The 14,851-nt window shown below is 40.7% G+C and overlaps 1 protein-coding gene across 1 annotated transcript in view; it reads right to left on the bottom strand.

Moving 5' to 3' along the window:
• The window catches only part of FAM102B (family with sequence similarity 102 member B), an 88,047-nt gene extending 73,752 nt beyond the window's left edge, over positions 1-14,295 (bottom strand). Inside the window, exon 1 of the mRNA XM_027591211.1 lies at positions 14,094-14,295. Within this exon, the coding sequence (XP_027447012.1) occupies positions 14,094-14,233 (140 nt within the window). The 5' untranslated portion in view covers positions 14,234-14,295. The remainder of the gene's footprint in view (positions 1-14,093) is intronic.
• Positions 14,296-14,851: the final 556 nt, after the last annotated feature.

The raw sequence follows: 14,851 nt of genomic DNA, 5'->3' as shown, positions 1-14,851 counted from the left end.
TGACATGATACTATCTATATACAGAAAACCTTAAAAGATTCCACCAAAAAACTACCAGAACTGATAAATGAATTCAGTAAAGTTGCAGAATACAAAAATCAATATACAGAGACCTGTTGCATTTAAATACACTAATAATCAAAAAGGAAATTAAGAAAATCCCATTTACAATTGCACCCAACAAAATAAAATACCTAGGAATAAACTTAACCGAGGAGGTGAAAGACCTGTATTCTGAAAACTCTAAAACAATGATGAAAGAAATTGAAGATGATTGGAAAGATATTCCATGCTCATGGATTGAGAGAAAAAATATTGTTAAAATGTCCATATCCACACAAAGCAATCGACAGATTTAATGCAATCCCTATCAAATTAGCAACAGCTTTTCACAGGAATGGAACCACAAAAGACCCCAAATAGCCAAAGTAATCTTGAAAAGAACAAAACTGAAGATACACAATCCCAGATAACAATATATACTACAAAGCTGTAGTAATCAAAACAGTATGATACTGGCACAGAAAATAGACACATAGATCAATGGAACATAGAGAGTCCAGAAATAAACCCATGAGTATTTGGTCAATTAATCTTCAACAAAGGAGGCAAGAATATGCAATGGGAAAAAGACAGTCTCTTCAACAAATGGTGTTGGTTAACCTGGACAGCTACATACAAAAAACTGAAATTGAACCACTTTCTTACACTATACACAAAAATAAACTCAAAATGGATTAGAAACCCAAATGTGAGACCTGAAACCATAAAAATCCTAGAAGAGAGCACAGGCAGTAATTTCTCTGACATCAACTGTAGCAACATTTTTCTAGGCTGTCTCCTAAGGCAAGGAAACAAAAGCAAAAATAAACTAGTGGGATTACATCAAAATAAAAAGCTTTTGCACAGCAAAGAAAACAATCAACCAAACAAAAAACAATGTACTGAGTGGAAAAAGATATCTGCAAATAATATATCTGATAAGGGGTTAATATCCAAAATATATTAAGAACTTATACAACTCAATTACTGCCTCCCAATAATCCAATTAAAAGAGGTGGAAGACATGAACATTTCACCAAAGAACACACAGATGGCCAACAGACACATGAAAAGATGCTAAACATCACTCATCATCAGGGAAATGCAAATCAAAACCACAATAAGATATCACCTCACACCTGTCAAAATGGTTAACATCAAAAACACAAGAAACAAGTATTGGAGAGGATGTGGAGAAAAAGGAACCCTTGTGCACTGTTGGTAGGAATGCAAACTGGTGCAGCCATTGTGGAAGACAGTATAGAGGTTCCTCAAAAAATTAACCACAGAACTATCATATGATCCAGTTATCACGCTACTGGGTATTTACCCAGAGAATATGAGAACACTAATTGGAAAGGAAATATGTACCCTTAGGTTTGCTGCAGCATTATTTACAATAGCCAAATTATGGAAGCAGCCCCAGTGTCCATCAATTGATGAATGGATAAAGAAGATGTGGTGTATGTGTGTGCTATAAAAAAGAATGAAATTTTGCCATTTGCAACAACATGGCTAGATCTAGACAGTATGATGTGAAATAACTCAGTCAGAAAAAGACAAATACTATATGATTTCACTCATATGTGGAATTTAAGAAATGAAACAATGAACAAAGAAAAAAGAAACAAAAAATCAGAGTCTTAAATATAGAGAATAAACTGGTGGTTACTGAGGGGAGGTGGCTGGGGAAATGGGTGAAATAGGTGATGGGGATTAAGAGTGCACTTATCATGATGAACACTGAGTAATGTATAGAATTGTTGAGTCACTATATTCTATACCTGGAACTAATATAACACTATATGCTAATTATACTGGAATTAAAAAATAAATAATTAAAAAAAAAGAATTCTGGGATGGGAGGAGGGTGGGAGTCCAAGATGGGAGCCTAGGAAGATCCTGAATTCTCACCTCCTCCCACAGATATGCCAAATCTATAGCTACATATGGATCATTTCTCTCTGATAAAGATCTAAAAACTAGATGAAGTACTCTCCACAATAAAGGAAAAAAGGACCACATCAAGATGGGTAGGCGAGGCAGAGACACAGCCTTACAAAAAAACCCCCCAAAACCCACTTCTGGTGTGGTGACACAGAATAGGGAGGGATCTCACCAGACAGACACTTCTTTGGAGGAGTCAGGGATTGGTGCTCCACAATGGGCCCCCAGTCCCTGGGATCTGAACCACGAAGATGAGCCCCCGGAATGTCTGGCTTGTAAAACCAATAGGTCTGATGTCTGGGGGTCCCAAAGTGCTATAGGAAACTGAGATTCCACTCTTGGAGGGCTCACTCACCCTGTACAGTCTCACTCACCCTGAGACCCAGTGAAAAAATAGGAGTTTGAAAAGAGGCAAGGTTTTGTGTGGGAGAGATTCATTTGCTGATCTGGGGGCATTGGTTGGAGGAGTAGGGGACAGTTTAGATGCTTCCCAGATATGGATGCACTGGTAGACACCACCGCTTCACTCTCCACACTGCCTACTAGCACAGATGGGTGACCTTGGATGTGGTACCCTCTCACTGTCTTGCTGGGATGGGTCGGGTGAGCAGTCATGGCACATGCTGAAACCAGAGAGCATAAACAGTTGTGAAGTTCTCCTGCTCCCTAGCTAAAGTCTGCCAGCACTGGCTGTTGCAACCCATCCCCACCCTCCCCTGGCTGGGGCTGGCAACTGAGTAGTTGGGGCATCCTTCCACTCCCAAGCCTAAAGTCAGTGCATGCACACAGACAAGGCACTCACTCTCTTGCTACATTGCTGAATACTACCAGTGCAAGAAGTCAAGACATTTTCCCACTGCTTTTCTAAAGCTAGGGAGTGTGTCCAATCCCCTACACTTCCAGCTCCTTTACTAAAGCCAGTGGGCATGTGCAATCCATATAGGGGACATCCGTTGGTGGTCTGACCCTGGTGGCCAAGAGGACCAGTATTCTAGAGCTCCACAGGACTGTAACAGTCCAAAAGACAGCTCTTGGTAGGCCACTATGCCCTGGGCACTACAAAGACAGCAGACTGAAACACAACCCTAGTCTTCCTGTGAAAAAGGCCTATTTACTTAGCCTGAAGCTTCAGCCTGAGGGATAGGCTTCAGGTTTCCCACACATCTAGAGGCTAAGGAGGCATATCCAGGGAATGTAAGCAGGGAAATACTATCCTTGTGCATCCCACTAGCCTTGCTACAGCTCAATGAGCCTTCCCAGATTTTTGCAACTGTTGCCCAGGGTCAAGATCTCCTGGTCTGGAGGCTAAGAGAGATTACGACTGTGGCTCCATAGGATTTTTATATATTTGCAAACTTTAAAAGCTCCTGCCTGAGTGAGGGTCTGACTTCCAAACTAGGTGATAAATGAGATTCCTTCCCTCGGATCACTAATAGGTCTTGGCACAACCTCAGCAACAGGGGCATATCAAGAATAAATCAGGTTGGGGCGCCTGGGTGGCTCAGTCAGTTAAGCGTCTGCCTTCAGCTCAGGTCATGATCCCAAGGTCCTGGGATCGAGCCCTGCATCAGGCTCCCTGCTCAGCAGGGAGCCTGCTTCTCCCTCTCCCACTCTCCCTGCTTGTGTTCTCTCTCTCACTGTGTCTCTGTCAAATAAATAAATAAAATCTTAAAAAAATAAAAGAATAAATCAGGTGGCTTAGATAATTGCAAAGGTTTGAGAGACAGCCAAGAGTTAGGGCAATGTTAAATGAGAATGAGCATCACTTACACAAGGCCACTCCTTCAAGATAGAGAGGTAGCTGTTTCACCTAATACACAGAAAAAACACAGAGAGTCAAGTAAAATAAGGAGACAAAGAAACATGTTCCAAATAGAAAAACAAGAAAAAACCTCAGAAAAAGGCCTTAATGATATAGGGATAAGTAATCCACCTGATAGAAAAATCAAAGTAATGGTCATAAAAGTGTTCACCAAACTCTGGAGAAGAATGGATGAACACAGTAAGAACGTCAACAAAGACATAGAAAACGTTAAAAAAAAGTACTGAACAGAAGTCACAGAGCTGAAGAATACAATAGCCGAACTGAAAAATATACCACAGAGGTTCAACAGTATACTGGATGAAGGAGAACTATGGATCAGTGAACTGGAAGATAAGAAATGGAACTCACCCAAACAGAGCAGCAAACAGAAATGAGAATTTAAAAAATGAAGATAATTTAAGGAACATCTAGGACAACATCAAGTGAAATAATATTTGTGTTTTAGGGGTCCCACAAGGGGAAGAAAGAGAGTAAGTGGCAGAACACTTACTTGAAGAACTATGGCTGAAAACTTCCCTAATCTAGAGAAGGAAACAGGAGGTCCAGAGAGTTCCAAATACAATGAACCCAAAGAGAGCTACCAAGACACATTATGATTAAAATGTCAAAAGTTAAAGAGAAAATCTTAAAATCTGCAAGAGAAAAACAAAATTGTTATGTATAAGGGAAACCCCATAAGGCTATCAGCAGAAACTCTGCAGAAGAGAGTAGCATGAGATATCAAAGGGCTGAAAGGAAAAAAAAAAATTCCAACCAAGAATACTCTACCTGCCAAGGTTATCATTCAGATTTGAAGGAGAGATAAAGAGTTTTCCAGACAAGCAAAAGCGAAAGTTCATCACTACTAAACTGGCCTTACAGAAATATTAAAGAGACTTCTTTAAGCTGAAAAGAAATAGAACTAATTAATAATAAGAAAACATATGAAAGTAAAAATCTCACTGGAAAAGGTAAATATACAGTAAAGGTAGTGGACTGATAACTTATAAAGCTATTAAAAGGATAAAAGACAAAAGTAGTAAAATTAACTAAAACCACAAGGATTAGTTAAGGGATTTACAAAATTAAATGGTGTAAAAAATGACACCAAAAACACAACGTGGCAGGGGAGAAAAGTGTAGGGTTTTGAACATGTTCAAATTTAAGTTGCTTTCAATTTAAAATAGACTGCTATATACATAGGATGATATATGTGAGCCTTATGGTATCCACCAAGCAAAAACTTATGGTAAATACCAAAAGAAAATTAGAAAGGAATCTAAAGACAATACTAAAGAAAGTCATCAAATCACAAGGGAAAACAGAGACAAGAAAAAAAGAGAGGAACTACAAACACCAGAAAACAGTTAACAAAATGGCAGTAAGTACATACCTATCAATAATTACTTTAAATGTAAATGGACTAAATTCTCCAATCAAGAGACATAGAGTGGATGAATAGCTTAAGAAATAAGACACATCTATATACTACCTACAAGAGACTCATTTCAGAAGGGCACACAGAGACTGAAAGTGAAGGGGTGGAAAAAGGTGTTCCATGAAAATGGAAACAAAAAGAAAGCTCATGTAGCTATATTCACATTGGGCAAAATGAACTTTAAAACAGCCTATTTATAACAAAAATGATTAAGGGCACAACCCAGCAAGAAGATATAACATTTATAAATATAAATGCACCCAACATAGAGGCACCATAATATCTAAAGCAAATATTAACAGACCTGAAGAGAGAAATTGATAGCAATACAAGAATAGTAAGGAACTTACTTACATCACCACATTTATTTACACCCCACTTACATGAATGGATAGATCACCCAGATAGAAAATCACTAAGGAAATATTAGCCTTAAATGACATATTAGACCAGATGGACTTAACAGACATACAGAACATTCCATCCAAAAGCATCTGAATACACAGTCTTCTCAAGTACGCATGAAACATTCTCCAGGATCAGTCACATTTTAGGCTACAAAACAAGTCTCAATAATTCAAGACTGAAATAATATCATGCATATTTTCTGACCACAATGGTATGAAACTAGAAATCACTTACAAGAAAAAAACTGGAAAAACTACAAGTACATAGAGATTAAACCACAGGTTACTGAACAACTACTAGGTCACTAAAGAAATCAAGGGAGAAATAAGAAAATACCTAAAGATTAATGAAAACAAATACAACACACCAAAATCTATGTGATACAGTAAAAGTTGTAGAGGGAAAGTTCATACCAATACCTCAAAAAATAAGAGAAATCTCAAATAAGCAATTTAACTTTACACCTAAAGAAAGAAGAAGAACAAATGAAGCCCAAAGTTAGTAGAAAGAAGGAAATAACAAAGATCAGAATGGAAATAAATGAAATAGAGATAAAAAAGACAAATAGTCAATAAAACTGAAATCTGGTTCTTTGAAAAGGTAAATAAAATTGACAAACCTTTAGCTAGACTCCCCAAGAGAAAAAGAAAGATGGCTCAAATAAATAAAATCAGAAATTAAAAGGGAGGGCACTTGGGTGGCTCAGTTGGCTAAGCATCCAACTCTCGATTTCGGCTTAGGTCATGATCTCAGGGTGGTGAGATCAAGCCCCATGTTGGGCTTTGCCTTGGGCACGGAATCTGCTTAAGATTCTCTCTTTCCGGGCTGCCTGGGTGGCTCAGTCATTAAGCGTCTGCCTTTGGCTCAGGTCATGGTCCCAGGGTCCTGGGATCGGGCCCCGCATGGGGCTCCCTGCTCAGCGAGAAGCCTGCTTCTCCCTCTCCCACTCCCCCTGCTTGTGCTCTCTCTCTCTCTCTCTGTGTCTCTCTGCCAAATAAATAAATAAAATCTTTAAAAAAATTGTTTAAAAAAATAAAAAAAGATTCTCTCTTTCCCCCTCCCTCCCTCTAAAAAAAAAATTAAAGGGGAGAAGTTACAACTTACATCACACAAATATAGAGGATCATAATAGGCTACTATGAACAATTATATGCCAACAAATTGTACAACATAGAAGAAATGGATAAATTCCTAGAAATTTACAGTCTTCCAAGCCTGAATCATGAGGAAATAGAAACTGAATAGACTGATTACTAGTAAGGAGATTGAATCAATAATCAAAAACCTCCCAATAAACAAGAGTCCAGGACCAGATGGCTTCACTGGTAAATTCCACCAAAAATTCAAAGATTAATACCTATCCTTCTCAAACTCTTCAAAAACAAAACAAAACTGAAGAGGGAAAGCTTCTAAACTAATTTTATGAGGCCAGCATTACCCTGATATCAAAATGAGAAAATGACACCATAAAAAAAAAGAGAGAGAGAGAGAGAATTACAGGCCAATATTCCTGGTGAACATAGGTCAAAAATGCTCACAAAATATTAGCAAACTGAATTCAACAATATATTAAAAGGATCATATACTAAAATCATATGGGATTTATTTCAGGGATTCAAGAATGGTTCAACATCTGCAAATCAATCAACATAATATACCACATTAACAAAATGAAAGATAAAAAGCATATAATCAGCTCAATAGATGCAGAAAAAGCATTTGACAAAATTCAACATCCACTTAAGATAAAAACTCTCAACAAATTGGGTACAAAGGAAATGTACCTCAACATGATAAAGGCCATAAATGACAAAACCACAGCTAATATCATACTCAACGGTGAAAATCTAATTTTTTTAGGGGAGGAGGGGCAGCGGGAAAGGGAGAGAGAGAATCTCAAGCAGGCTCCATGCCTAATGTGGAGCCTGATGTGGTGCTCAATCTCACAACCCTGAGATCATGACCTGGGCTGAAATCAAGAGTCAGACACTTAATCTACCGAGCTGCCCAGGCACCCATCAACAGTCAAAATCTCAAAGCTTTTCCTCTAAGATCAGGAACAAGACAAGGATGCCCACTATCCTCATTTTTATTCAACATAGCATTGCAAGGCCTAGTCACAGCAATTAGGCAAGAAAAAAGAAATAAAATGAAGGGAAACTGTCACTATTTATAGATGACATGATACTATAAATAGAAAACCTTAAAGACTCTACTAAAAAACTGTTAGAACTAGTAAATGAATTCAGTAAAGCTGCAGGATGCAAAATTAATATATAAAAATCCGTTGCATTTTTTAAAAAAAGATTTTATTTATTTATTTGAGAGAGAGAGAGTGAGCGAAAGAAAGAGCACAAGCAGGGGAAGCAGCAGAGGCAGAACAGAGGGAGAAGCAGCCTCCCCGCTGAGCAGGGAGCCCAATGTGGGGCTCAATCCCAGGACCCTGGGATCATGACCTGAGCCAGAGGCAGATGCTTAACTGACTGAGCCACCTAGGCACCCCATAATCTGTTGTATTTCTCTACAGCAATAACTAAGTAGCATAAAGAGAAATCAGGACAATAATCCCATTTATAATTGTATAAAGAAAAATAAAATACCTAGGAATAAATTTAACCAAGGAAGTGAGAGACGTATACACTGAAAAGGATAAGACACTGATGAAAGAAACTCAAGATGACATAAATAAATGGAAACATATTCTGGACTCATCGACTGGAAGAATTAATATTATTTAAGTATCTCTACTACTCAAAGCAATCTATATATTCAATGCAATTCCTATTAAAATTCCAGTGAACTTTGTCACAGAACTAAAACAAATAATTCTAAAATGTGTTTGGAACCACAAAAGACCCCGAATAGCCAAAACAATAACATTGAGAAAGAAGAACAAAGCGAAAAGTATCACACTACCTGATTTCAAACTATACTACAAAGCTGTGGTAATCAAAACACTATGATCAGTGAAACAGAACAGAGAGCCCAGAAATAAACCCATGCACATATGTTCAATTAATTTAGGACAAAGTAGGCAAGAATACACAATGGGAAAAGGACACTCTTCAGCAAATGGTGTTCAGAAACTGGACATGCAAAAAAAATGAAACACAATGTGCAGTGAACTGAAATCTTGAAAACATGAAGACATATTCTGGCCAAAAAGAAATCCTTTCAGCTTGTTTACAAAGTAAAAGATCCAATACACAGATGTGCTCATTAGCTTCCCAGACACTCCCTGAATTCACATGGTTTTTTGCCACAGCTAATGTGAAACTTGGGAAAGTATTTAGCTACGAGTACAAAAAAACATGAACAAAATAAGGCAAATTTGGAAATCCTAAAAATACAGGAAACTTTTCTTCTTATTCCTTTATTAAAGCAGACCAGAAATAAAACCTGTTCTGACAGTCTTAACAAACCTCAAAAGAGATTTAAATGGCTTTTACAAAGGAAGCATGCACTTAAAAGACTTAGTGTAATTTTCTGTCTTTTTGAAAGGTTCAAAAATATTTTATTAGGCAATAATTTGATTTCAGTTTATTAGATTACTATAATCATACAATGTATTTTCTGAATGTTTTATTAACTATGGTATGTAAAACCTGACAATTTTAGTAACATTTATTACAAATAAACACCTTCTAGTCTTTATATTTTTTCTAACCTCTTCACTAAACACACTTTTCCAGCAGAAACTGGATCCTTCTAAAATTAATTTTCACTACTAATCTTTAAAAGGGCAAAAAGGGTAAGGAAATTCTAGATGAGAAGTTCAGTAAGCAGGCTTACTTACAATAGACCAGACTCTAAGAAACCCACAATAAATATGTCTCCAAGTGCATATCAGACTCACTGTCACCTCAATGTAGTGTATCCAACATATAACCTACCTCCTCATATCCTCCCCCACAATATACTATCAACAAATACACCCCACATATACCGTGATACACCTCAACAAAACAGAACAAAACAAAGATTCTTCTTGACTTCCTTACTCTGTCATGTCATCAAGGCATGTGTCATAGCATAATCATTTTATCAGCCACTTCTATGAAAAACCTCCAAGTTCAGGTACTTATTAGCTCCTGCCTGGGTTATTTTAACAGACTCCTAATTTGTCTCCCCATTTCTCATCTATGACAAACATCAGCCAGCTAGCCAGTTTAAATACCACTTTAATCACAACAGAACTTAGTGCAAGAATCTCAAATTGACTTTTATCCTATGAGCAGTGGAAAGCAAACTATAATGGTATTCAAAGTCTTTATCTTCTGCTTCTGTTCAGTGTGAACTCTCTCTGCAGTCAGGCTGAGCTACAGCTCCTACTGGTGAACTGTTCAAGCTGTCCTCTCATCCTCACTTCCTTGTTAATGCAAATTAATTATCCCAGCACACTCCACTGGAAAGCTACTGTGGTTTTCAGTAACCATTACAGCTGCAAATAAATTCTTTACCTGCAGAATTTCAACAACACTCACATATTGTCTGACCCATTGATGAGGCACTAAATCATACGGTCTCCTACTGTCAAGTAATTATACCTCTATGATCTAATTTCACTAAGTAGAGCCAATTCCCTTATGGGCCTTTATATTTGTTGTGCTTCTTGGAGCCCCTGCCACATAGCTTGAAACCTGGTAAATGCTCAGTTAATATTTGGTGAGCAATGAATGATCTGCCTCTTTAGTTTCTGTATAAAGCCAAACATATTTATAAATTGCAATGTCCCTCTAAGGCTTTTCTCTAAAAAATGAATTATTACTTTACGTACATTCACGCATCAGGGATCCCCAAGACCATCCACAGGTTGAGGGATCCATTAGGAAGACTCACAAGACTCAGCATATAGTTGTATTCATGTCTAAGATTTTTTTTTTTGAGTAATCTCTACACCTAACATGGGGCTCAAACTCACAACCCCAAGATCAAGAGTTGCATGCTCTACCAACTGAGCCAGCCAGGAGACCCACGCCTAAGATTTATTATAGTGAAAGGATACAAAGCAGAATCAGTAAAGCTGAAAGGTCCATGGACCAAAGTCATGGGAAACCAAGTGGAAGCTTCTGAGTCCTCTCCCAGTAGAGTCACCCAGCATCAAATTACAGCAACATATGTTGTCTACCAAGGAAGCTCATTTGGGGGCTGGTCATATAGGCACTCTCCCCCTGGCACCAAAATTCCAGACTCCTAGAAAGTATTCAGCATAAATCACATTGTTTGTAGTCTAGGCACGGTGAGACACTCTAAAGTTTTACATCAGTGTAGGGAACTGGTGACCATTCAAGTTCTCAGATGCCAGCAAAAACATTGCAAGCAGGCCTTTCTAAGAAAAGTAGTCTTGAGCCTGCTATGTTAACCCTTTTCTATGTAGTTAATTTCATATTTTTATGGGGAAAATGTTACAGTGTTAACCATATTTGATTTATAAGAGGCATATAAAGCATTTTGGTTTTGTTTTTTGGTTGGCAACAGTTTTTTATTTAAAGATTTAAGATTTAATTTTATTTATTTTAGAGGGGGAGGAGCAGAGTGGGCGGACAAGGAGACTCCACACTGAGCGTGGAGCCAGATCGGGGCTTGATCTCAGGACCAAGATCATGACATGAGCTGAAATCAAGAGTGGGACACAACTGACTGAGCCACCTGGGTGCCCCTTATTTTTTTTTAAATTAAAATCTAGCATTTATTTATTTTTGTTTTTATTTTTTAAAAGATTTTATTTATTTATTTGACAGAGAGAGACAGCAAGAGAGGGAACACAAGCAGGGGGAGTGGGAGAGGGAGCCCAATGTGGGGCTCGATCCCAGGACCCTGGGATCACGACCTGAGACGAAGGCAGACACTTAACGATTAAGCCACCAGGCACCCAGAAAATCTAGCATTTAATCAGAGATGCAATGCCTAGACTGTCATCTAAGAATTAAAAGTTATGCAATTTAAAAATAATTCATATCCTTTAGGTGTTTCAAGTTTTCTTTTTTTTTTCTTGTAAAATGAGGTATCTTTTTTCAAACCAACACTTTTGTAATTGTCAGGATAAAGGAATTAAGTATCAACATCTTACAGGAAGCAAACCCTCTTGGACAAGCTCCTTGTCTTCTCTTTAAATGTTGGCTGGGTGTGGGCACCTGGCTGGCTCAGTTGGTTAAGCTTTTGGCTCAGGTCATGATCCCAGGGTTCTGGGATTGAGTCCTGCATCAGGCTCCCGAGGAGTCTGCTGCTCTCCCTGCTTGTGCGCGTGCTCTCTGACAAATAAAGAAATCTTAAAAGAAAAAATGTTGATTGGGTGCTAGAGCACTGTGATAGCTGTTTTTGGTACATCATCTTACTAAATCCTCATAACAACCCTATATGCCAGTGATGGTTTCTATTTTATAGATGGAAACTTTGAGAGGCTGAATAACCCACCCAGGTTTATCATGGTGCAGTTGGGATTTAGATGCAGATCTGCCTCATTCTAAATCCTTGCTCTTAGCTCTACACCAACTACCTCTACCTAACAAGGCACAGCCTCCTTATTATAAATCATTTCCCTCCAAACAGTAGGGGTAAGGCCACCTTGTTGTTGGAAGAGAAAGGGGTAAGTTGAACCCAGGATATTCCGCTTTTTCCTTTCCAATTCTTGCAAATTAGAAATCAAATTATACCCCTTGCTTGTTAAAATCATTAGGAAGCTCCCCATTCAGCACAGCACAGCACATAATTTTCTCCTTCATCTGACATCAGTCTGTTTGAAATCAGACAGACCTGTATCAAGATCGTGACGTTTTACTTACCAGATCTGCAGGTCTTGGGAAAGTTAAGCTTTCTGAGTCTCAGTTTATTCATCCACAAAATGGGAATCCCTACCTCACAGGTTTGCTGTGAGAATGAAATAAGATAATATACTCAAAGGACCCAACCTACACGTATTTGCTGAATAAATGACAGCCTGCAATACTGGCATAACTGATTTGTGAGTAGCAAGCCAAATCAATAATCTGAGGGAGAATGAGGTAAGAGAGAGGTACCCTGACCACCAGGTGTCACCAGCGGCCCAGAAGAGCTGGTCTAACTGCCAGAAGTGGCGGGGTGGAACCCTGCAGCAAAGAGGGTAAGACACACGGTTAAGACAGTCATTTGCAACTACAGGACATTCAAGAATTGGTTTTGGCTTTTCCACACTTGAAGAGCTGGTACAATATTTGCTGCACCATTTTAAGTTATAGTGTTCTCTCACCCGTGTGTTAAAAATGATTGTAGTGCAATTAATTAGCTGAATAGCCATAAAAGATCTGGCAGCACAGTTTAATCTTAAAAAGTATCCTTGGTTAACTTCTTTAATTCTGAGAGTCGATAATGCTTTATACAGCCTTTGCTTTGGCCAACTAGCCATTTACATTTTCTGGCTTCTAGAGGCTTCAGCGTTGCCACCGCAATTTTCTGACCCCAATTCCACAACCCATTGACCTTATTTCCTTTACACTAATAGGGATGACACGTAAAAAGAAAGCAGAATATTTTTAGGGTAAAAATAAAGTCTATGAGCAGTAAATTTAGGCAAAATTAGTATTAACTGTTAACCTCTTACCTTGATTTCAGGAACTTGAAAATTCATTTTAAAAATTTCGGTAAATTTCCTATTTTCTTAAGGAACACCTACCCTACAGCAAATCTGTCAACCTACCAAATAGACCTTACATGACTCAAGGAACACTATCACCCTTGGCTTCATTCTGGAACCTGCCAATGACAGAGTGCCCAGGGGCTCATTTCAAATTGAGGGCGGGTCTGGGCTCTCCTGGTTCTAAGTCCTTCACACTGAGAGCCACTAGTGGCCACCTCAAGACTGGTAATTCAGTGAGTGTTAGCGCGTAACTGCAGACGCAGCTCTCAGATGAGGCACAGACTGTTTTCTATCTGCCAGGGACCACCGGACTCAAGTCAAGCCTGATCGGGCCTACCCTGGCCGCATCCTGGGCTTCGGAGTCCCCGAGTAAGCAACAAGAGAAAAGGAGTTATGCTAAACACAGGTTTCTCTTCAGAGCCAGGGCTCTTGGAACGCAAGCAGTTTGAGTTATTTTTGTTTTTGTTTTAACAACAATTCAAGTTCCACTTTGCATTTCGCAAATATGGAAATGTCTTAAGATAAACCAGAAGTATTCTCTCCCTTCCTGCCATTGCTCCGAATTCCTAGAGAATTTAGGAGGGAAGCTCAGATCCCGGGAACCATCTGGAATCAGGAGAGCAGGAGCCAAGCCCAGCTGAGATGGACCCATTTGCGAAGCACTTTGTGCAGATCAATAAACTCCTGACTGATTTCAGACTGGTCCCTAGAGAAAGAGAAGCTCGCGAGGCTGGCCTTCCCCCTGGAGCAAATGGGCCGAGGAATGACAAGCTGCCCATCAAAGAAACCCCTGCGGGGCAGGCGAGGGCGCAGCGGCTCGTGGGGCGCGGAGGGCGCGTTACCTGGGGGACTCTGCGGTAAAGCTGCCGCCGTCCAGCAGTCGCATCTTGCAGAAGAGGACCCCATTGACGAAGGGCACCGAGGAGAGCTCCTCCAGCTCGAAGTCCACCTTAAACTTAAACTTCTTCTTCTTCATCATCATGAGAGCCAGACGCCGGCGAGCGGGATGCGGGGGCGGCCCCAAGGGGCGCGCGGGCCGGCGCCGCCACCTCAGCTCGCCGGAGCCCCGGGCCCGCGCAGCCCCATGGCCGGGGCCGCGAGCTGCGCGCGGGGGCGCGGCCGGGGGGCGCCGCGGGCCGGCCGGAGCCCGGGCAGGGGCCGCCGCCGCCGCCGCCTCTCGCGGCAGCCCGGGCCGGAGCGCGGCGGCGCGGACCCCGCCCGCCCGCGAGGAGCGGTCGTGCTGCAGCTCGCCTGGGCTGTGGGCGCCCTTTCGGTGTGCAGTTCGCCGCCGCCGCCGCCCGTCTGAGAGCCGCGAGAGGCGACGCCTGGAGGACGGCAGCTGCCGCCGCTACTGCCGCTGCCTCAGCGCCACGGGGCCCGAGGCGCCCCCAGCGGCGGCGGCTAGCAGCGCACCGCGGGGCGGAAGCGGGAGGGCGGGCGAGGAAATTCGGGGCGGGCGGGCGCTTCGCCGGGAACTGACCCACGACGGCAGTTAGAGCGTCACGCCTCTCTGGAGTTAAAAAAAGACAAACCCAACCAAAAAGGAGCTTCCTTCTATGGCTTCCTCTCAGCCTTGTTTCAGTTTTTGCCCCGCCTCCTT

Source organism: Zalophus californianus, chromosome 4 (assembly GCF_009762305.2).
Source record: "Zalophus californianus isolate mZalCal1 chromosome 4, mZalCal1.pri.v2, whole genome shotgun sequence".
Lineage (NCBI taxonomy): Eukaryota > Metazoa > Chordata > Mammalia > Carnivora > Otariidae > Zalophus > Zalophus californianus.
This window is presented reverse-complemented; position numbering and strand designations above follow the sequence as displayed.